At 42.2% G+C, this 25284-nt stretch overlaps 1 protein-coding gene across 4 annotated transcripts in view; it reads right to left on the bottom strand.

The window, feature by feature from the left end:
- The window catches only part of PRDM2 (PR/SET domain 2), a 73807-nt gene that overhangs the window by 22720 nt on the left and 25803 nt on the right, over positions 1–25284 (bottom strand). For 3 of the 4 annotated variants that reach the window (XM_057424177.1, XM_057424178.1, XM_057424179.1), the window contains one exon: positions 22786–22912. In XM_057424177.1, the coding sequence (XP_057280160.1) occupies positions 22786–22912 (127 nt within the window). Of the gene's footprint in view, positions 1–3009; positions 3069–22785; positions 22913–25284 lie in introns of those variants that run through there. The other variant, XM_057424180.1, reaches the window with a different exon arrangement.

The following is a 25284-nucleotide window of genomic DNA, read 5'->3' as shown; positions in this document are numbered from 1 at the left end:
GACTTGAAGAGCTGTAATAAAAGCAATGAAGTAATAACATTATGAGAAAACTAAAAGTAATCTTGACCAAAAAGGCAAAGACAATAAAATCAAACCAGATGGAACTCAGTAACAGTACAATATGAAGGTATTTGATCATGTCCACCAACACAAACAAATTTTCTAACGTTTTCTGTTGGCAAAATTAAGAGATTAGATTAGTTCCACAGGACGCTGAACACAAGGAAGATTAGGGGAGAATGGCATTACGCAAAGACTTGATCAGTGTTGCAAGACGTACGGACACTGTAACTTCTTTTACCAATGCACTGCACCGTTACATCTGCTGATTTTTTCCATTAATCTTAAAAATTCAGTCCTGTAACATATAGAAATTACAGGAAGAACTGCAGTAACAAATGAAACTTTAAGGCCTTCCACCTCATTCACTGCAAAGACCACATTCTCCAGGCAGAATGGTTATTTTACATACATCAATGCGGTTGAGACATCCACCTCTTCTGAAACTTCACACTTCTACACAGTACCTCTTAGGAGTGAGAACTGTTCAGAAGAAGCAAGCAAAATTCCTCCTTCTAACATAAATTCCTTCTCTAACACTGAAAATGCTACTTTAACGCACTGACCCTTCCCTGTAATCAGAAGTGTGCATCACAGCCCCAAACCCATTTCTTATTTAGAAGCACATTCTTCCAACCCACAATCCTGTCAACAAGTTCCTCCTCTTTTTTTTTCCTTGAAAATATTTTTTTCACATCTTGAGCCAAGAAACTGAAATGCCTTTTAAAAAATGTTCCTCTGCTCAAACTGAAAATGTTCGAGTATGTAGCCCTCCAACAGAACAGATCAGAGACAGGTCAGCTTTAAAAGGAAATGCTTGGGTTTATTTGAACATTCTATTCTATCTAAGTAATTATCTGGATTTCCTCTCAAGGAGCTCAGATTTCACAGGCTCTCCCCACATTCTGGAGTGTTTCCATTTCATGTATATAATTACCCTTGTGTTAATTTCCTAATTCCAATTCAACGGCCTTTAGCCTGAGAAACTGGCAATAGTCACAGAATGGATTTATGTCACCTTTGCAAAATACACACACACCCTTCCTAAAGTGAACTAGCAATTATCTCATCATATCCTCAGATACTATAACAATCTCTGTGTCCAAACAGCCCATAATGAACCAATACTGATTTATCTGATGATTCAACATTTGGTTGTATTTTATACCAAACACCTACAAGCTGTGAGAATATGTAGCGTGGATTTTAGTGTTCACATAGGTATAAGGAATTGAAGAGCATCTTTCTGTGAGAGGCTACTGAACGTCCAGCTTGAACAGAGCTTCTTGGTATCAGCACCACCAATGTTTGTAACTACAACTGCCAGTACCAAGCCTGAGTACGAAGTATTTCAAACAAGCTTCCAGAAGTCAGCTGAAACCACTCTTGCAATGTACAGTAACACAATCCACCTACAGTTCCATTTCTAGGTAAAAGATCCAAATGTGTCAATTTCAATATATCCTGAAGGACTAAAACATACCTCACAATACACCTTAGGACCAACCTAACAAAACTAGGTAAAAGATCCAAACGTGTAACTTCAGTACATCCTGAGGGAATCAAACATATCTCACAGTACACCTTAGGACCAACCTAACAAAATGTATTCAATTGCTAGAACCCTTTAAGAGCTGACATTTTTCCTGCAGACTGCTCAGAATTTCAAGACCAACATCAGTATCCTGACTTAAGTGACTGAAAATATGAAATTCTTGATTTCTCTCTCATCTCTATAAGTGAGAGTGGAAATAAGAAGGAAAAGATGGGTCCACAGGCCCCTCTCATCTGTGCCAAACTCAGCCACAGTTAGAGACAGTGCTCTACTAGACTGTGAAGCATATGACAGTATTGCAGATGAAGTCACAGGGCAATTCTACATTTAGTTCTAGAGCAGCACTGAATTTAAGCATAATGACGTGTTACCATTAAAGCCTTCAAATCCAGACCCAATTCTTTTTTCTAACAGGACTAGAAATAAATTGTGCTCTTTGAAGTGTGAGGTCAAGACCATAAAAGCAACAATAAAAATCACTCATAGGTGTTAAAGCATGCACAGGTTTTCCAGAGCACTGTCCATTTATAGGATGTAACATTTACAGTACTTCAAATCCAATTATAATCTGGGAAATCACTAAAATAGCAGGATTTGTACACAAAATGGAGTTACTCAAGTCACATACTTCCTTATGCTATGGAAGGAAGATCATCTGCAAGTTCTCCTGCCACACTCCAAAAAACCAAAGATGCAACCTGCTCACAATGCAGCCTGCTCAATTGTATGGCTGGAGGTGGTTCAATTTCTTGGCCCTGAAGCATAAATGCATTTGAAAATTCATCTAGCACCTAACTGCCCTTACTCAGAAGGGCAAGCAAACTTGCCAGTTAAGTGTCTGACAGTTATCAGCTAGAAACAACCACCAGTTTTCAGTGTTTTCCTTGGACCAGCTTTAGCTTGTTCATTTATAGGCTGCAGCATTCTTGTAAAGGTTAAAAGAATCCACTGTACTCAAGCATGGCAATGACTGTCCCAGATGAGTCCACTTCATGGCCCTGAATGTTCAAAAGCAGATGCCCAGGAACAGAATTTAAGACCAGAGTAATAGTAAAGTGGTAATTCATTGATACACTCTCCCAGCTTTCACAGATCAAGACTTCAGGAACTTTTGAAGATGTTTAATAGCTTTTGCTAGACTTTCTTCTATGAATTCCCAACATCCATATACACCTGAAACATTGGTATCATTTTCTTCCTGCAGATTTTCAATGAATAACACAACCTACTATTCTGATATAATGGGTACCACAGGGAGTAGCCAAGAAGGTCTGCCCCTTAATTTTCCTACTGTTTCAGATGTCAAGCACTAACAGAAGCCTGCAGGAGAGGGAAAATGCCTCAGAATACAGAACCTGGTGGAAGCCTGAGTATAAGTACACACGTGCACTTACCATCAGGTTCCTGAAGGGTCCTACATGGCTGCTACTGCCAGCTGGATCCTCCACTTGGTCTAAACAAGAAAGATACAGGAATGAAACACAGGGAAAGTGAAATGGAAACAATGACAAAAGAATAAATGAAGGGCAGAACTTCATATACGTGCACGTGCATTAAAAGAATTGCAAAAGAAAGATGCAAAGGAAAATGAGTGAAAGAAACAGATGGAAAGCTACTTGTCTACAGTGACAAAGATCAAAAGAGGAATGCATCAATTTGGCTTGCAACTTCTTTTTAAAATATAGTCCTTTTACGCCCTTTCCTTTCACTTATGCTGCAGATAGGTCAGCACAAGCATTATCTGCCTTTAAACCTTCACAATACTTGTATAACATTTAGCCCAAAAACTGCAACAGCCACAGGTGATCTCATGCTATTGCCAATGTCCAGATAATCATTAAGTCCCACTTATTACAGGAGTTCAGATGAGAATAGAGTAAGAATTCAAGAGAGAGGAGTAACCTTTATTTGGCCACACTTTATTGATCAAACCAAGATACCTCAAAGCAACCTACAGTTAGCTGTGCTTGTATTTTTGCTCTTAACCAGAATACTAATGGAACTGTGAAACCAGAGTTATTTCTGGTGGGATGGGATAAGCATACTCAGACAACAGGAGGCAAGAAGTTAAACACAGTGTTTCTATACACTTGGAGCTGAATTCTGTAAGTAAATGCTACTAAACTATACAAGCTGCTATTATGTTTAATAACCATTAAGTGCAGCACCATGAGACACTGGCACAGGGTGCCCAGAGAAGCTGTGGCTGCCCCATTCCTGGCAGTGTTCAAGGCCAGGTTGGACACAGGGGCTTGGAGCAAGCTGCTCTAGTGGAAGGGGTCCCTGTCCGTGGCAGCGGCTGGAGATGGAGGAGCTTTAAGGTCCCTTCCAACCCAAACCAGTCTGGGATTCTACATTCACAGTTACGATCATAAAGCAAGGATACTCACACCTGACCTCGAACAGTTTTGAATCACTTCCAAGAAATCTGACAGACATTGGCCTCCCCCAAAAGACTGTGTTTATAAGGGAAAAGAATCACTGGTGTAAGTTTCTGGTACTCCTTTGAAATCCACAGCCAACAACTAACTGCAGCCCAGTAACGTATCTACCTCATACCCCACCTGTGCTGTCTCAAAGTACCACACATACCTGCCCAAATCTCAAGCCTCCTGGAAAACAGTGCAGAAGAGAACCCTTAAAATGCATTCTTAGGGCACAGGTGAGTGTGGCCACCTTGGAAAGGTATGGCCAAAAGGAAAAGGACAGATTTGCATTTTATACTCTGGGAAACAAGGATCCCCACATGGTTTCATGATGCAAATTACAGTATAATGACATAAACTTGATAGTCAAATCCCTTTGGGACTGGTTCAGATTAGTGAGAGTTTGCATCAATCCCATTCTAGAATAGTATTTTGGCATTGAAGAGAATGAAATAAAGGATAAGCCTATATACAAGCTAGAAAGTCCTACAGAAAACTCACCAGAAGACAACAGCATAATCATTTCCACATTATTCTGATTAATGAATTCTACAATACTGATGAAGCTTGATTTTTTAATTTGAGAAACTGCTTGTTGTGCACCAGAATTCCTCTGTTTCTATACCCGGAATGCTGGTAGATGTCCTGCTTTTCAAGTACATTCCTTAAACCTTCAGGCATCTGTAAAAATCTGACTACTTGTTTGTTCTGGAAGACAGGCTAGAAAATATGAATGCCCTTTGCACACAAAAGCAGCCATATCCAAAATAACAGCATAAATGGCTCCAAAAAATTAAACCCAAGTTGTGTTGGCTGCAGGAGCATGAAAAAACACAGAAACATGTTGCAGTCACTCTCAGAATCTTGTCCAACTTGGAATGTCACAGCACATCAATGTTAAAGACCGTACATATTTAATAAATGGAATTTATTAAACAGTAAATTAAGTAAGCACCAAAAAAATGTCTTGAAGTCAAGATGCCCATTATGAAGCTGTGAAGTCTGAGGCTGTTCTTTTAACCTGTTTTCCCCTGATGGCTTTTATGTGTCTTCATTTTGGGTTTTTTTTTTTCGTTCCCCCATTAGCCACAGTTCATCACAGAGTGAAATCCTGTTTACAAAACCTCTCCTGCTATCTGCCAGCACCTGCTCAGGCAGCAAAGCCAAATCATGAACTACTTGGCTGACTAAAGAGCAACATACCTGTGTGTTAAGAGCTGCTTACAGACACTGGGAGGACTGAAGAACTCTTTCTAATATTCAGGAAACCTGGTACGTATGACATGCCCGAGATATACATATATGTATATATATAGATATATATATGAGGATTATTCGTATTATCATTGGGATTACAGAAATTTGCTGAAAACACGACGTCATACTCACAAGGTTATGCAAATATTTTATTTCAAGATCTAAGCCAACAGCCACACATCAAAATAGACACAAGCTCATTGCACAGCTCCTCATCCACATTTGAAGAGTTAAGCACTGCAGACTTACACCTCTACCACATTACTGTGGCAAAGAATATTTGACTTTTAGCATTCACCGTCTCACAATTAATCCATTTTTAAATGGATTTAAACTTTGCTGTCCAAAGTTTAAAGTGATTTAGGATAGGTGAGTTTATTCACTATATTGTTCAAAGTGTCACACCGCAAATTACTGGAGAGAGAGGATATGAGCATAGAAATAGCAGGGATAAGTCACAAAATAGCAGGGACAAGTCATAAAGCTAGCAAATATTAGGCTAGGGATTGAAAAGATTACACCCCTGAAAGAAAACACCCCAGCAATTCTAGTTTGTTGATGTTACTTAGGTGTTATAACATTCACCTCCAATATTTCTACGTAATATTACTGTTAATACAATACCCCAAAGTTCCTTTTAACTACTTACATTTACATATTGCTTTGAAACTTGACTAGAACAAGCTGAGCTGTGTTTAACTTCTTGTGTACTTCTGAACACACACACACACACACACACACACACACACACACACACACACACACACGTTATTACCTGGGGGGGGGGAGAATGTCTTTTGAACTCAAAGCTTCCAACTTGAAACAAAACAGAACATGAAACCACTGCCCACCAAATGCTTTGGGGGAAAAATGCTCTTGTCCTGGCAAGCTAAAGTACTAGAGAACCCACCAGGATGCTTCCTGAGACCCCAAGGCTCAGATACGCAAGTGATGCCAAAGAACAGCTTTGATGGTAGATTTTTTTTTCCACAGGCTGAACTGGTATGAGTCAAGGCAGAAAAAAACTTATTTTTATGCCATTGTGAGTGTAAGAGATGCTGTATGAGTAATGTCTTCCAGTTTGGCTATATGTGTGTGTTGCACGCACACATGAAACCCTTTCTAACACCCTCTGGCAGAACTTTTCCCCTGGGTTGGAAGGTACCTATCCCTCTGATTCAAAAGCAAGACCAAGTATGAGAACATTAACTGACTTTTCCATCTTCAAGACTAAATCTTTCTAAAACTGAAATTAAAACAATGTAAAAAAGACACCAAAGCAGCACATTCTTATTCAGATTCCAGCAATTCTAAGGGTGAAATTCAAGCTACAGGAGGCACAGATCAATTTTTGAAACACCTGATTAAAGGGCATGTCAAATCTGAATGGACACACACAGGATCATCAAGAGGCCTATTTCAACAAGGCCTATTTCAACAATGCTGTCAAGGATGTAGGAAAACCTGCAGAAAAAGGCAAAATTTCAATGTGGTTACCCTGGTTTCCTCAATCTATACGATAAAGAATTGATGGAGCATTTTCCTTGCAACACCATTACAAAAGCAGCAGATACAAGTAGACCCTGCAAGTATAATCTTGGGTACTGTTAAGAAAATGAAACACTAAAATGGACATGGGATGTTTCAGTGTCCAAAAACTACCACAATGTAGTTTTTCTGACTCCCAAGAATAATTTAAAGCCAGAGAAGACAGCAAGGTCTCTGAAGAGAAACTGCATGCCCTGTTGTTTTAGATAATCTATTTTCCTCACTGTAATTTGAAACACAATCTCCAGTACTACCTCTGTCTGAAGACCACAAACAGCAGCAGCAGAGATAAAGGGCTGCTTGACAAGAATAAAGGCAAATGCAGTGAGCAAAGGCTCTTCTGCAATTTTTTCCAGCATCAGCTCTTCCTTAAAAAGACACTTTCAAGCTTGCCCAGTAGAAGCGAAGAAGAGGAACCAAATAAGCATGGAAGACAAACTTCACAATAATTCTATTAATATCAAACTGTACAATGTATAAACATAATGCTACACATTAACCATCACCTTGCATACAAAGAGTAGCATTTTAATCACTGCATTTTCCAACCAGATTATGAAAGTTGCAGTAACGTCCTGCCTTGAGAAGACATTTCAGAACACCTGAAGACAGATGCGCATACACCCGTGTATATGTATTGAAATGGTGGTACCAATCACTAAACAGCCATTTTGCAGAAAAATGGAGTAATGCATTTATGGAGACTGTTAATATGACATTTGCATAACAGATGAATTTGTTGCCATGGAAAGCATAGGAAAATTCTGAGCTGGGCTATTTAAAACACCAATTCCTGCAAGTGTTTGGCAAAGTCTCCACTTCAATGATAGCACTGAAGATCCTGTTACTCTATCTCAATACAAACTTCTTGAACTATATAATAACCAGTACAAGAAGCATTAGCATGGCATCATAGGGTATGCCATGCCAATATAAAGAAATGATGCAACAGTTTGCAAGAAGCAAAAGGGAATATACTGCCATTATGTGGTGTTCTTCATGACCCCAGAAAAGCTCAGCTGAATTTCTTCACAAAATTCAAATGTAAAAAATCATTTAGCCTGAAAAATCCTATGAAGGGAAATCTTAGTATTACATATGTGATATTACACTAGTCCTCAAAAATTAAAATAGGAATTCTCTTCAGTAGTCTTCCTACACTTCCTGGTTTTTAAGTTAATTATGTACTATCTTCCTCTGTAACAGGAAGAGGGGCAAAAAGCAGTTTATATTATCTGTTTGCAGTAGTATGCCATCCACATTGGCAGCACCTCATGCAAATTATTAATATGATATGCCTTTTGACTGAGTATAAATCATAGGAAGTGTTAAGTTTATAGAAAAGAAGACTTACTCATCTGTCGTGGTTTAGACATTATCCATAATGACTTAAACGGTACAGAATGTCATCTAACAACTACCAAATACAGCAAACAAACATCTACAGGGTTTAATTCTGTGCAGTTTTCACCCACATGAGAGCTGTGATGACACTATTAAATGCAAATAATTAAACAAGGAGCTTTCATCTTCCCAAGATTTAAAATGTTATTCCTGCCCCATGCCAGTATTTCTAAAACTGAATTAGCAGAGCACACAAATATGCGCTCAGACTTGCCCTAGAATTTCTCCATCACTCAACACAGTTGTGTATTTCTACCTCCTACCCTCCCCAATAACACAACCTCCCACCATTCACTACAAATTCCTAGTAAGTCACTTGATAGCCAGCCGCCACAGGCACAATGACACAGCCAACCCTCACAGAAAATGTGATCAACAGCCTTCCCTCATTATAATCCATTAGGTTTTAGTTTGCTAAGCATTAAAACAAAAGCAGCAGTGAAAGAAATGACAGCTGGCATACAGATTTTCCAGAAATAACTGGTGCTCTCTATATTTAGCCAGTTTTTATGGACAATTCAGTTAAAAATAGAGCATCCAAAGTACGTATTTAAATACAGAGAATTATTCAAAAGTTGAATTTATGCTTCAACAAACGTGAGCTTTTACTTGAATCCAGAAAATGGTGCTTCCGCATTCACTACATCTCTCCTTGATATGTTTTTCTACCGCTGACAGGAAGCTAAACTCTGATAATTAAGAAATAACATGCACTCTGACAGCATCATCTACAAGATAATGCAAATGAAAGACCTCACACAAAAACTTGCACCACAAAGTTTAACAGGATCACTATTAGATCAGCCTGCCTTGATCTATAATAAATAAAACAAATATTTGCCATGGCTCTGTCTGGATCACTAAACATTTGAGAGGGTTAGATTAAAAATACCCAGGGGTTCTAGCTCAGTTATCTTTAGCAGTAACTACTTAGGACTTTAATTTTACTCTGCTGTTTGACACACTGGAGAGATTCAAAAACAGTGGTGGCCACACCAATAATGACATTTAGAAAGAGAAAATACTTATAAAGAAGAAAGAAACATGAAAGGACTGCTGAGTCCACATGCAGACCCCAAAGCTGATGCCCTTCAGACACTGCTGCTAAAGGTGTCCTTCCCCTATGAAGAGCAGTTTCACTCCACCACACCAAACAGAACTCTTGAAAGGTGAAAAACTGCAATTGCTTGGAAGACCAAAAGCACGGTTTATCCAAACGTTTGTCCAGACATGGGCTGTGGCTTTACTTGGAGAATGCAGCTGTACAAGGGCTACAATTCCCAGGAAACAGAACTGCCTTTGTATCAAACCGGAGCACGGGAATTACTACAACAGGAGTCTCTAACACTGAGGAAACAAGAGCAAAGCCTCTCACAGATGCAGGATCCAGACAGTGCTGCTACTGCCAGATTAAATCTCTATGTATAAAATTAAACCCCTCAGAACTGCTACAAGGTCACACTCAACATTTTCTATTTAATGCTCTCATTTGTCCTGTTATTTATATTGTTATTTTTTTCCAAATGAATTCTTTTGTTTAGCAGACATACAACATGTCATCTGTCAGAAATCTTCCTCCAACAATACAGTAAAATATTCTCAGTGAAATCACCCTCTTCTCTTCTACAATGTATTTCATTCCCTCCTTGGCATTCATTCCCCATTTTCTTTCCTTTAACCTAATTCTCTTATTTTAATTCGGTACAACTTGCAGACATTATCTCTACTTTGGGGACTCAAAAGGGAAAAACACAGCACAGAGTTTTTGTTGAGGTAATTTTTTTTTTACTGTTATCAGCAGCAATCCAACAGATTTGTAATAGAATCCTATCTTGTATTTCAAGAAGGGAAAATTACTTTGGAAACAATATTCAGTGGTACTCCCCAAAGCACACACCCCCTTACTGCCCTCCTGTCACCAGCACACCCCAAAGTGCCAAGGTATCAGCTTTGGCATGCAATGCAAGCCTGCCTTAAACAGCATTTCTTCTGTACAGTTTTAAAGGCTATTATTTACTGCACGCACAGCATTAACAACTTCCCCGAGTGTTTTGCTCAAACACTAAGAACAGATGTAAGAACAACATATATCAAATGACACACACTCAGATTTGTACAAGGAAAACACCACGATTACCAGCTTCAGCAGAGATGACAATAACAGAATTACCAACTACACACTATAGTAAATATGTAGTGCGCTTTCATCAGTCCCCATAAAAAATCTTAGAGCATTTCATGAACTGGGTTTCTAACATAAGAAGGAACATCTTTAACTGTTAACAAGCAGCTGCCGTCATGACATTTGCAGCATGAAAATTTTGCTTCTCCGCATCTGTTAAATTTAGGAAAACCCTCATGTCCCTCCAACTTTCCAACCTCAGAGTGACAATCCAAGGTCATGAGGCAGAATATCACTGCAGGTTCTTTCTAATATATACAAGTAGATAAAAGAAGAAGGTAAATATGTACAATTGTTATTTTAAGGTACAATACAGACCCCAAATCATTTTTATCTGCTGAGAAACTGAGATGTGCTTAGGTTCCTCTGTGAAACCAAGCTCTTCATTCACTTCAGCTGCAGCTCACTGGTAATTCCTTTGAGAAATGCTTTTCAGTCTTCTCTGATAGTACAATATACTGACTTGTACTTCCAAAGGAACTCAAACCATAATGCTCCAGTTGCCCAACCAGAGCATGCCTCAAGATGCACAAGAGCATACCACAGAACAACAGCAACAGTTGGTGCTTAAGTTAACAGAGCCAACAACAGAAGTTACTAAATTTTTTGTTTTCCCCAAACCAGATGACAGCAATTTGGTACCTGCTTCATTTCTGAAACCAAGTCAGGTCTATAGGCTCAAAGTCACTACAAGGAATAGCAACTTCCTCCATTTTTCAAACAATGTGAAATGAACCCACAGTCAGAGCACAAATCTATGTGTCTTCTGCTCAGTTAACTACTATATTCAAGATTAATCTGTTCAGATTAAATTTAAGATGGGTAAGTTTTTGGCACACATCTTTGCACAGCATAGGATATCAGCAAGAAAGAAAACTTCACTGAAAAGTAACCCGCATCTTTTCATTTGCAGGCAAGGAACTGGAAAAAACCCACAGCTCTGGACTATGAGTGTGGAGAGCCAAGAGACTGGAGGTTGATACTGAACAGTTAAGGATTCGGTAGCTGTAGTGAAGTTGCAGCACAAAATCCAGTTGGCTTTTGCATCCCCTGAGACAAGGGTCTGTAAGATTGGAACCACTGGACTCTCTGCTCTTCACCTGCAGCTTGAAACAGAACACTGTGGGCAAGGCAATTTTTTTACTCAATTCACTGAAATGGAGCATGACCTACTTGGTAAAAGCCCCAGACAGTGCTAATTTGGCAGCAGTGTCACACAAATTTCCTTTCAAGAGTACAACTCTATGGCAAAGGTGTGTATTTTAACATTCTGACGCAAACTTAGTGCTAAAGAGAGGTAAGCTATCGCGGCAGTTGAGCGGTTTTACCCAGAGCTTACTGTCTAGACACTTAGCTGCTAATTTTACTGGCAGCAGCATAGGAAGCCTGCATGGGACTCAGCTCTGAGCAATGGCAATGCGTAAGAAAGTCTACCAAATTCTGTATGAATTGAGTAACTTTCAGAATCATTCAGCCTTTCCCATTCAAGAATCAAATTGTTTCAACTGCCAAATAAAACAAGATTCATATCTGACTAGACTCAAGTGAGACATCTGGCTTCCAATGCAAGCTAGGATAGATCTGTAGCTGATGGTTACCACTCAGATGGTAATCCATGGCATTCTGCAGTAATAATAATCCAGATGATTGATTTTCAGCTATTACAATACTCTCACTAGTGTCAATCATCACACTAATAATACTGCTTCTTTGAAGTTGAAAGCATTAATCACAGTACATCAAATGCTCTTGCAGAACTCCGACACAAAGTGTGACAACAGCATTAACTCTTTAACAGCAACTCTAGTAATCTCCTAAATGCTCCTCAGAGTTTCATCCTAAACAACTTCCAGGCACTGGTGATCCAAATAAATACTGTGCTTGCTTAGTCCCGGGGGAAGAAGTGTTTAAAAGGTGAGTAAATATTTGTCAGTGAATATCTGATGGTCAGACATTATCTGATTTCTTAGCTACAGATGCTGAAATACCAGCAAGTCTTATTTCACTAAGCCAAGTAAAAACTTCGACTGCTGTAACATTTCCTTGAGGAACTTGACACAGCAAGTGAAAGCCAGTGAGAGCTCTTCAGAACAAAGTCATTCCTGTCAGCCTGTGTAAGGCTCTTGGCAGGAATAACAAAATAAATATGAAGGTTTGACACGTTAAAAAAAATACACTCCAGTCTGACAATGCTTTTCCATTTTGTTGATTTGGAAAATGAACTGAAGAGCTAATAAGTGGATTATAAAGTTACTTTGATATTTTGCAGTTTCATGATCCAGTGACATGAGAATCTGCAGAGACTTCACAAACACAAATTACCTTGCAGAGATCTCACAATTAAAAAGCTCTCAGCCACACACACACAGATGTAGCCTGTATCTCTCCTCAGAAATAACCAGCTATCAAGACTTTGCATGCACACACGAGGTTAAACATGCTTTTTTAGCACTGCACAGTGAATTACACAGGGCACCTGTAGGTAGGCCCTCAGTGCAAGATGATCCTCATAAACAATTCAAGTGAAATAAATGGTTGGTGCAAAATTAGGGTAAATTGTAATAAAAACAAGCACTTAAGTTTAGTGCCATGAATGCTACAGAATCAATATCAATAATATTTTTCAAATGGGTTGGAAGAGATGAAGTCTAAAAAGAAAGCAAGAAGAGAAAGGCAGTAAAACCAACTGCGAGTAACAAAGATTCTCATTACGAGTAGAGCTTTGTCCTGGGTTCAGCAGCACCAGTCATTTTTCTCCTTCTTGGAAGCTGGTGCAGTGCAGTGTTTAGACTTTTGGCCTGGGAACAGAGCGTATAACAAGGATGTTTTGGTTTGGCCAAGGACTTTGTGAGCCTCATGCTCTGCCAGGGAGGAGGGGAAGCCGGGAGGAAGGAGACACAGGACACCTGACCCAAACTGACCAAAGAGGTATTCCATACCACAGCACGTCATGCCCAGGACGTAACTGGGAGTTACCTGGAAGGGCTGGGAGACTGCAGGGTTGGAGGAGGTATCGGTCAGTGCTTGGTCAGGCTGGGGGGAGTGAGTTATCGGTCAGCTGGTGGTGAGGTGTTGTATTCTCTTCCCTTGTTATTTATCATTATTATTATTGGTGGTAGCAGCAGTGATTTGTGTTATACCTTAGTTACTAAACTGTTCTTATCTCAACCTGCGGGAGTTGCATTCTTTTCAATTCTCTTCTCCATCCCTCCGGGAGCAAGGGGAAGGAAAGAAGGGGTGGAGTGAGTGAATGAGTTACCTGACTGGGTTTAAACCACTACAGTTCTTTTTGGCACGCAATGTGGGGCTCGAGGGGTTGAGATAACGACAGATCTAACCGGATTAATAGTCACTTGTCACAAGGCAGATTTATTGGCTCTCAGAGCTGTTCCTCTTGATCTCACAGTTTCAGAATGTAGTACATTACTTAGAGCCGGTATTTGCTGTGTCAGTGTTTATCAAGTGTGGGGCTTGGGCTAAGGTTCTTGTCTCACTGTACTTCATGACAATGACTTGTAATACGGGTGGGCTCCAGCAGCAGGGCGGGACGGACGTGGCCGTGGACTTGTACCTGGCCGTCCGGCTGCTCTTCACCGGCCTGGCCCTCGTCCTCTCCTCTGTCTTCATGAGGCTGCGGGGAGCTGAGGGGGAGCGGCCCCGGTAGCCGGCGGCAGCCGAAGCGGCCCGGGAGAGCGGCCCCGGGGACCAAGCGGCGGCGGGAGCGGGTCCGGAGGCCGCGAGGGGACGGCTGCCGGTGGAGGAGGCCGGGGAGGTCGAGGAGCGGAAGGAGGCGGCTGTCGAGCAGCGGGAGAAGGCGGCGGAGGAGCCCAGCCCCGCGACGGCCGAGAGCATTCCCCAGCAGCCGCCCGCCGAGCCCCAGGAGGATGCAGGAGACCACGCAGCACTTCCCAGCAAGGCAGAGGAGGAAGAGCTGGACTCAGGAAAAGAGAAGCTGGTGGTGGGAGAGCCGGCAAGCACAGCAGCTACACCAGCCCCAGTGACAAGTACAGCAGCTACACCAGCCCCAGTGACAAGTACAGCAGCTACACCAGCCCCAGTGACAAGTACAGCAGCTACATCAGCCCCAGTGACAAGTACAGCAGCATCGTCTGAGAGTTCTGAAGGTTTTGAATGGCCTTTGGGTATCCTTGGGACCTGCCTGCTGATTGTCATGGGGATCAGCATGTTGGCACACACACAGATTCTGTTCTACCCACGACCATTTTGTCTGATTTCAGAAGTTAAGCAGAGTCAGGTTCGGGTCTTGTCTGGGGTTAGATGACGATACAGGGGGACCAGGAGATTTTCCCCAAGGCTGGACAGTCATGAGTGGCAGGGTGTGTGGGACAGTATGGGCAAGAATCTAGTCCACTGGGCCTCTCCGGTACTCTGGAAGCGTCGGAGGTGGAAGGCAGCTGTATGGAGTCCCCAGCAACAAGCTGCAGTAACTGCTGAAGAGGACAGTGAATTATTTTAATCCTGGTGGGCCCATGGCACTTCAGGCCATCAGAGCAGAGATGCAACACAGAGATGGACTCATGATCGAGGGGTGGACTTAGCAATGGACACTATTGCCCAGGTTATTCACGAGTGTGAACACTGCACACAGTCTTTCCTGCTCTGGAAGACTGTTACAAGAGATGGAGCCTGACATCATGGACCACATGGACTCAGCAGCTTTATAGGGACTGGTCCATGCACTTAGATAAGAGTGATAGTATATTGAAAATGTGGGATCTGAGCATGACGTGAATGGTATGGAATAAGGGGGGGGATAATGTCCTGGGTTCAGCAGTAGCAGTCATGTTTCTCCTTCTTGGTAGCTGGTACAGTGCAGTGTTTTGACTTTCAGCTCGGGAACAGAGCTGATAACAAGGATGTTTTGGTTTGGCCAAGGACTTTGTGAGCCTCATGCTCTGCCAGGGAGGAGGGGAAGCCAGGAGGAAGCAGAGACAGGACACCTGACCCAAACTGACCAAAGAGGTATTCCATACCACAGCATGTCATGCCCAGGATGTAACTGGGAGTTAGCCGGAAGGGCTGGGAGACTGCGGGGTTGGAGGAGGTATCGGTCGGTGCTTGGTTGGGCTGTGGGGGCGAGTTATTGGTCAGCTGGTGGTGAGGTGATGTATTCTCTTCCCTTGTTATTTATCATTATTATCATTGGTGGTAGCAGTAGTGATTTGTGTTATACCTTAGTTACTAAACTGTTCTTATCTCAACCTGCGGGAGTTGCATTCTTTTCGATTCTCATCTCCGTCCCTCCAGGAGTAGGGGGAGGGAAAGAAGGGGGGGAGTGAGTGAACGAGTTGCCTGACTGGGTTTAAACCACGACAAGCTTAAAGTCTTCACTAAACTAAGACACAATTCAAGCTAAATAGAATGAGAATACACTTAAAGTCAATGGCTGACTTTACCTTGCATCCACCATAAAAGCCAGTCTCTAAATACAGAACAAAAAAAGTGAGTAGGAGATGGCATAGGAGAGTAAGGAAACCATAGAATTTCTGGTAAAGCCCTTGACTTAGCATGAGGTAATGCAAAGGAATTCAAGAAAGGATTATTCATGTGAATAGACGTCATCCAGACTTACGGGAGAAAGCAAACCCAAATGCTTTAATACAGGTAAGGCAGTCAGGGACTCATGGAGCTTGCTCTCCTGTACAGGATTAAGCAACCGGACAATTCTAAATCACAAAATAAGACACACTGGAATAAAAAGGAAAAGTATTTGCTTCACTGTGGAAAACAGTGGCTATTCTCCTGTTCTGCAGGAATTCATCCCCTCCCTGGTTTGGAACGTAACCTCCAAATACGTTAATCTCGAAGCTCTTCACTAAAACAGCAATCACGAGGTTTCCTGTGCAAAAGCAGTTAAACAGTTCTGTGATTCTAAGAAACTTTTGAAAAATCCTAATATAATGCAATATTCTTGCAAGGAAAGCTGCTTTTCAACAGAAACTCTGGAACCTTTAACTTATTTTCAGGAAAATTAAAAAAGTATTTTCCTAAGAAAGGAAGAGAATCGCTCTAAAACACATTGTCTTTATTAAAATAAAGAGTGAGCAGTGGAACACTCATCCACTGTTCTTTCAGGTCACTCATGGTTTCAAACATAACCCTGACCAATAGAAAAAAATTGATTAATACTGGAAAGCTGCCTAGTGCCTTATCACTTATTACTTCCCACTGTAGGTTATGTAACTGGAGACAGTATGTGCTTGAGATGTGTTTTATTTTTTTAGCTTGGAAAAAATCATGTAAGGAAGAGTGGCTGAAAGAAACAAAAGCATAAAGAAAAACATGGAAACCCAAGACAAGTATTTTTCTTACATTAGATAAATATATGTATTTGCTCTAACAGAAATACCTCAGTAGGTAGAAATATGCCAACTTGTTACAATCATGAAGGCCATATTGTTATTTTAAGTTAAGGACACAGAAACAGAGAGATAAAGTAACAGGGACACCATGGAAAGTGCTCCTAGTACTTAATTAACAAAGACCTGATGTCAGCACTGAGTCCTTACACTGCATTCCCGACCACCTTCGAGCCCTTTGCTGAATTCTTCTTATGGAAGTTCTGCTTTGTTGGTGGCATCACTGGTCAGAGGCTCCCACAGCAGATATGAGGATGTCTGACCCCACTGCTCCTACAAATACATACTGTGATGCCCTGTTAAGTCCCACACTGCCAAGGCTCTGATAGCACCTGGGGATCCATCCCCAGCTGCACATGTGGAAACTTCTAAAAGGAGTGTGTACACAATAGTACATCTGAGGCTTCTGAAGAAGAAACAAAGCACACAGCCTCCCCTACCCCTGTAATTACAGCATGTAAGTAAACACATTTCCCAATGTTCACATAAAGAAAACACAATCTGACTAAAGCCAAAACACTGATGGTTTTCAGTAACTTGGGAAACATCCGAATGTGCTAAGGCTTCATATGTCTAAAAATTTACACTAGGAGTTTAAGGGGTCAATACATGCAATTTAGTGTAGATTCGTCATTTACTTATTTTAATAAAGATTACTTATTTTTTCCCTCTGAAACGAAGGCTTATCTTCTATTCTTAAGCCTGTAGGCAGAAGCAGGGCTGGAATGAATCACTGCACTCTGCTGTTTGGGAAAGCTTAGAGCAGCAACTCTCCTAGGAACTGGTGGAATTGCTATAGAAGTGAGATGGGAATTTAACACGAGCCTCCCATTCAAAGGGCTCCACTTACAATGGATAAAAGAATTTCCACTGGTTAGATGACCTCAAATATATTAAGATAGTCACCAGAGAGAAGCTGCCACGAGAGACAGAGCTGACCTTCTCCTTCCCCCCTCCTGCCCTTGCCTTTTCTCGGTATTGGCTAGGAAATTTTGAAGCCTTAAGTTCTGATCTATGGCTTTCAGTAAATCTACTGGAAACAAAGCTTAGATAAGAATATCACTTCATATTATCCTTGCTACAAGTGTACAACTTGCCAAACTTTAGCACCCTTCTATAAGCTACATTCTAATTAATAAAAAATATTTTTTCTCAAAAGCTCTTTGGTGTTTGGAAATAGACTTCTAAACCTACTCCAAGTACAAGCCTGTCTAATAAATTCATGTAACTTAAAGAACAGATATCATCTGGCCATGATTTCCATTTGTGATGACATCCACACTGCAATCCAAGGCCTACCTTTCATAAACAGGATGCCTATTCATGTGACTCTCAAGTACAGCTCATTATTTGGAACTGAGAATGCCTATTAAAAAAAACTGTAAGGATTCATATCACCACAGAATTTAACCTGCTTATTCCATCTTTCAATTTCCCCTTTCTGCAGCAATTGAAGGCTCTTTCAGCAACAGTCATACTTACAGACAAAAGAAAATCCAGTGTAACTTTTGTTATGACAGCATTTATTTTATTTAGCATTTGGCTGTGGAGCCAAAACCTGAAGTTGCACTTTGCATTCAGACTGGTATAAACCAAGGCATAATAATTATTTATAGCAGGTGAGAATTGATTCATAATTCACCTACCTTGACCTCACACTATCTCTGGGACACTATTACCAAGAGTTACCCCATAGTTCAAGCTTTCCCTGAAATCTGATAAGAACTATGGGAAACAGCAACATTATGACAGCAGTAAAGCCACTGAAGGTAATAAAGTTTGAAAAGATTTAGTAGCAATGGCTTCAGACTTTAAAACTGCACTACAATAAATAATCACCAGAGGCTGTCCAAGATACAGGTGAACCCGATTCAGGTGTTCTGCCCTCACTACAACAGAAGACTCTATTTTAAGAGGTGGGGTTTTTAAGAGGTGTTCTGGTTTCTTCACAGACTCCTACTCAATTCACCTTATGCAGCATCTGCTTTTGGTAAAATGAAATTACGGACTTCTCCCCCCCCTGCTCTTGACAGCATGACTTTGTACAGAGAAGATATGAAAGGCACATGCAGTACTGATTCCAGGCAATAGTACAGATTATGCCACTGGGGTTGGTTTCCTACATAAAGTGCAAAGTGAAGCACAGCTACGACACAACTACAGCTGCACAGGCCTGCATGGAACCCCTACCATAAATAAGCACAGGAAAAGTAAAACATCACATTGTCCCCCCAAAAAAGTTTTTTTTCTAAAAGGTATTATTCACAAACATGTAGCAGAGCAAACCTTTATCCTGTGTAACATCAGTATCTTTCTCCCTTTGAGAACACTTTCAATCTGCCACCTAATCCATAAGAGAAACTGCCCAGACTGTTTTAGCTTTGTCTGACTGCACTTCGGAGCCTACGTAGCACCTTAAAGCAGATTACAGCCTGATCAACCCACTGGACTGGGGCGGCTCTGCTAAAAATCTTTGATGCTACCCAAGTTCACGAAGCTGCTGTTGAATTCTCTCCCTCTCCCCCCCCCTTTTATCCGACTACATTTCTTTCTAATTCTCAAATGCACTCATCAGTTTAGCAACAACATGCAATGTTTCAATGCATAAAAATAAATAAGAACTGCCTCTTTTCCTCAAGGTCTCCTAAGCTACTGCGCATGGCAGAAGGAAGATGTAAAGGATTTATTCCAGCTCTGAAAACCTATGACCAAGCCAACCAGTGACTACCAAAATTAACACCTGGGAGATGTAAAGGAATTTGAATGCACACTACAGGAAGAAAAATATGGAAGACACTGAACTGCTGAAGCTGTACAAGCAAAGAGCGAGGGAGCTTTGAGAAACACATCTGAAGCCTAACCAAGATCCCATCTTCTTGGTGAGAACACACCTTGTTGGGCAAACATGTCAGAGAAGACTGGCGCACAGAGAATGCCCATGCCACCCTAAACGTGCTCTAAAGGAGATTATGAACCTTATGTCAGTAATCACTTGCAAACAGAGGTCAGATCAAGGGCAAGGAAAACAGTTCAATCAGTACTTTGTGTCTAGACTTGGTCAGCTGCTGATCCTGAAATGCCATCTCAAATTCACAAGTTTAATAAAACCTGCCTCTTACAGTAAGACAGTCCGAACTGACACCACAGGAGGATTTAGTCAGAAATAAGAGTATTGCTACTGCAACGTGAGAAGTTTCACAATACTGACCGCCTCACTCGATCAGGCAAAGCACATCACATTTTTAATACCTGCGAAAAAAATCACCTTTTCAGATATAACCAGAGTTCATTAAATAAACACTCTTTGTCAAATGACGGATATCTTAACTTTCCAAGGGCAAGGCCTAAGATGCATTAAAAATTCAAAAGGATATTTCTTTTACTGAACACAGAATAATTAAGAGCTATTTAATAATTACATGCTTTAAGTAACTAAATTCTAATACACTTCTCAAATAATGTCTAGTCATTTCTTAGGTATTAAGCTGTCAGTTTACTTTTCTGGAAAATGTGTTTCTAAACGACACTCTCATTCACAAGTGCTTAAACTTGGCAGTTTTGACTTAGTTCTATTTTCTCCCCAGTGTGTAAGACAACAACCTGCAACACAAGCCAAAGAAAAGTTTGTAAGAAAAAAGGGACTGATCTGATTAGGCAGCCAATAAATTCAACTTTCAGAGCCCTCTGGAGAAGCTGCTCTCCAGCGAGTTGTTTAAGTTGGTATTTAATCTAAAATATTACCTCTTATCCTGATTTTTCATATGCATAAACTTAAGCCACATCTTTCTCCTGCCACCCCCCTTTTATTATAGCTAAATTAGTTTTTCTTAATCACTTTTTAACCCTGCTCATCACAATTTCCTTTATTTTCCCATAAAGCCCAGGGCTAAGAAACTTCCATATCCAAGAAATACAGCTGAATCTGCAAAAGAAGAAATATCAGTAGAAACCATTTTGGAATCCTAACTGCAGCTACTGCCATTAAATCCGCACAAAAATACCATGTTTCTTACAAGAAAATTGCTGTGAATGGCAAATATTACCAGATGTTATGACACACACTAAAATCACAGAGTAAATATAGAAGAGTAAAAATAATTTTGATGAAACCTACTGGAACTAGAATTATATCATTTCAAAATATGCATGTATTACAAAAGAATAAAGTACATGCTATGAATTGACTTATCATTTACAGCATGGATATGGACTCTGTAATCACAACAGTTCAAATCAACTAAATATTAAGAATTTGGTCTTTCTGCTTCATGATACAAGAGTATAATCCCACAGATGAAGTACTCTTGGTTATTCTCAAATGCTTCATCTCTATTGTGTTTGGGGTGGGGTTTGATTTGCATTTTATTTGGTTTATGTATCTGTGAGCCTTGGTAAGGAGCTTAGGTTTATAAAATGGGGGAAAAGGCCAATTCTGACAGTCTGAAATCTGTATACTCCATAACAGTTAAAACTTTAAACCTATAAAATAACACACAACTAAAACCCCTGAACCACCTAATTACTTCACTGGTATTTTGATCTATTAACTTCATGAATGCAAATAAAATTTCTATGCCACGAAAAAATTACCTTAGCAATTACTCTGTCTGGCTTTTCTGATTTGCAATATAATCAAATTCTTTCAAGTTGTTTTTCTAGCCTTTCAGGTAAATCACTGGCACACAGATTTTATTTGCTAAGATAATGCACATTTAGGGAAAAGCACTATACAGCCTGTAATTTGCCAAGCCATTCCTTCTATATGTACTAAATATGCTTCTCATTACAGGCAGAAAACAAAACTCCGGGCTTGCATTTCAGTTTGTTCTCACCTAATCTACAAATTACTGTTGAAAAGAACAACTGTGTTGCACCACTTCTTTCCCCCAAACCCCTCCCCAATCTCTAAAATAGAAAAACTTATATAATTAACTGTTTTCCTAAATATCCAAGCTCGTTCCTAGTGTGAGTCCCACACTCAATGGCACTGCAAGGAAGATCAGGCCCAAAATTTTAAGCTTAAAAAACCCACGGTGATGCCACTTAAAGTATTATCTCCTTTCTTCGGTTCACTTGTAACCTTTCAGAGAATTCCAACACACGCATTCACCTACAAGAGGAATCGATTTCCTCCTGCTACGACTGTAAATACTTCCTTTTGCTATTTACTCTCTCCAAGTGGTAGTTTCTACTGCGATTCTGGCCTAAAACGGTAGTCAAAATGTCAGTTATATAAGGCCATGCGTGGAAGTACAAGCACTCTAAAACATATTGCTACTGAATTAGTCATGGAAAAATAATGGAGGTCTGGTCAGACATACATATTTACGTAAAGACCAGTATGTGTGTACCCCCCACCCCCGAAATCCTTCCCTCATCCTTCCTCCCCTCCCAAAGCCAGCTGGAAGCAGTCAGCCACACTGCCTGCAGGATTCCAGCCCCCACGAGACCGCCGCTACCCCAAAACAAGAAGAAATTAAAAGCCACAGAGCACAACAAAGCCTCAAGTTTTCCATCCGCACCGAGCGAAGTGCACAACCCCCGCGCAGGAGCAGCCCCGCTCCTCGGCTCCACTCGTTCCCGCAGCCTGCGAAAGGCTTTGGCAGCGGCGGCCGCACCCACACACAAAGTTTACAGTTTGGGGAGGCTGACACGGCCTCGCGTGCTGTTGCGCAAAGGCCGCTCCCGCACTCCCGGAGCCGGCCCCGCTCCTCCCTCCCGCGCTGCACGGAGACATTTTTGCTCCGCGGCCGCCCCGCCGCCAACTTTCCCAGCGGGGCCGCAGTCAGCACAACTTCCACGTTCCGCCCCGCGGCCCTCCCTCCGGCCCAGGAGGAGGCGGCGGCCGGGGAAGGTCACGGCGGCCCCCGCCGCCCACCCGGGAAAAGTTTGCAGGTCTCCCCCGCCCCACCTCACGGCCGGGCAACGCGGGAGGGCGGCGGGAGCCGGCAGCGCGGCCGCGCAGGGCTTTACCTTTCTTGGCTTTCGGGGAGTGCCGCCGGCTGCGGGCGCTGGCTCGTTCTTCCTCAATAGCGGCGGCTATCTCCGGGTCGTCCTCCCCATTGTACCACACCAACAGCTCCTCGCCGGGCGCGATTGGCTGCCGGGAGAGAAGAAAGAGGCGAGGCGCCAATCAGACGGCGGCTTGTTGGCGGCGGCGGCGGGCCGCGGGGCGGGGAGCGGCGCGGCGGCGCCGTCGGCAGTGGCGGTGGTGTCCCGCGGAGCCCGCGGCACCCCGCGTGAGGAGGCGGCAAGAGGGGGCCTTGCCGACCGCGCCCCTGGCGGCTGGAGGACGCGCAGCGTGAGCAGCGCCGAACACCCTCCGTGCTGCGGGCAGCGTTAACAGCACAGAGCCGTTCAACAGCCCGGAAACCCCGATGTGGGGTTGTCTCAAACGTAACAACGTAAGAACGACATGGAGCTGCTGGGGCAAGTCCAGAGGAGATCACGAGGATGCTCAGGGGCTGGAGCACCGCCGGTGTGGAGACAGGCTGAGAACATTGGGGCTGTTCAGGCTGGAGAAGAGAAGCTGTGTGGAGACCTCAGAGCAGCTTCCAGTGTCTGAAGGGGGCTGCAAGGATGCTGCAGAGGGACTCTTCATCAGGGACTGGAGTGATAGGACAAGGGGTGATGGGTTCAAAGTGAAACAGGGGAAGTTCAGGTTGGAGATAAGGCAGAAGCTCTTCCCTGTGAGGGTGCTGAGGCGCTGGCACAGGGTGCCCAGAGAAGCTGTGGCTGCCCCATCCCTGGCAGTGTTCAAGGCCAGGTTGGACACAGGGGCTTGGAGCAAGCTGCTCTAGTGGAAGGTGTCCCTGCCCGTGGCAGGGGCTGGAGCTGGAGGAGCTTTAAGGTCCCTTCCAACACAAACCTTTCAATGATTCTACGATTAAACACAGCAGTGCACCCCTGGTGTGTGCCACTACTGCGCTGCACAGGGTCGTTGTTTCCACGGAGCTGCCAGCAAGATTCAGGCTGAACACACCTACCTTACACAAAGCATTAAGCAGTGAGTTTAACTTCAGTCATCCACTAATGTTGGGGTTTGGAACAAAATCTAAAGGTACAGGAACAGGCTGTTGCAGTGAGTTAAAGGTAATACAGAGGGAAGGAGATCATTACTACATGTTTAACTGATCCACTTACAATAATGTTGGTTTGTTTGGTTTTTTTAAATCTCAACCATTCTCTCTCCATTTCCTGAAACATTCTATCCAAAACCAAGAAAAACCACCTAAAATGCCTTCCTTTACCTGACCTACAATTCCCTTCTTCCAAGGGCTTGGCAAACATCAGGCTCGTGGAGATGAGACACTATTTTTAGAGTGATTTCATTCAAGTAAAGGGTATCACTGACTTCTTATCTCAAGTCCAAAGCCAAAGGGAAGTTTTGTTTCAAGAACAACAGTAATAGTAATATTTGTCTCTTCTAAAGCACAGATTCCAGATTCCAGATTCCAGAACAACAGCCCCAGATTCCAGAACAACAAGAGATTCAAGATCCCTCCAACTGTTTAAGTTATAAGCGCAGCCTATGGTTTGGCTTCTGCAATACTTGTGGAGGCCTGATAGGGTAAACAGTGGTAAACCCATTTGCACAGTCCCGTTTCACAGCTGTTTAGCAGCAAGGAATGAAGAAGAGTTGTCCGATGCAAACAACTTATCATCTAAACAAAACCTTGGAGAGAAGAGCTGGCAGAAACTGTAAGCAATGCAAACACAGGATGATAAGGAGCACATAATCTGTTAGCTGCATGGCTGGAGCTAACATTCGATGTGGTGAATTTAGTACTGGTGTAACTACTTTAGAATCTAAATTAAGGCCTCTAACGTTGTGCTTCTGAAATGAGATGGAGCAGCAGCTTCAAAGCCAAGCAATTAAAACACTATCAATAGAGCTAGAAAAGGACTACACTGACCAAGCGCCACTTCTACTGCTACTACAACACTAGAGAACACATCTCTCTTACTGATGACACCCTCTAACAACAACCCCAAAACCCAACCTCCTCCAAACTATTACCTACAGATTGAGTAGCCACATCAGGTTGGCATAGCCTAGTTAGAGAAGGTAAGGATTCTGCAAAGGCTCATCACTTTAACAACTCCCCCACACTTTTTTGTGCTTTAATGCAACATTTAGCATTTCTTAATCTGAGTATTTTCTGTTCAAAAGGTTTTAAGTAATTTAAAAAACTGTTATTTTCAAGAGAAATATCACAGAATGGTTTGGGTTGGAAAAGACCTGTCACAGACAGGGATGCCTTCCACTAGAGCAGGCTGCTCCAAGCCCCTGTGTCCAACCTGGCCTTGAACACTGCCAAGGATGGGGCAGCCACAGCTTCTCTGGGCACCCTGTCCCAGCGCCTCAGCACCCTCACAGGGAAGAGCTTCTGCCTAAGAGCTCATCTCAGTCTCCCCTCTGTCAGGTTAAAGCCATTCCCCTTGGCCTGTCCCTACCACATAAAAAGTCCT

The sequence above is a fragment of the Pezoporus wallicus genome, unplaced genomic scaffold (genome assembly GCF_028554395.1).
Source record: "Pezoporus wallicus isolate ANWC-B61680 ecotype Strahan unplaced genomic scaffold, APGP_CSIRO_Pwel_v1 contig_11175, whole genome shotgun sequence".
Classification (NCBI taxonomy): domain Eukaryota; kingdom Metazoa; phylum Chordata; class Aves; order Psittaciformes; family Psittacidae; genus Pezoporus; species Pezoporus wallicus.
The sequence above is the reverse complement of the archived record's forward strand: the minus strand, read 5'-3'. Positions and strand labels throughout refer to the sequence as shown.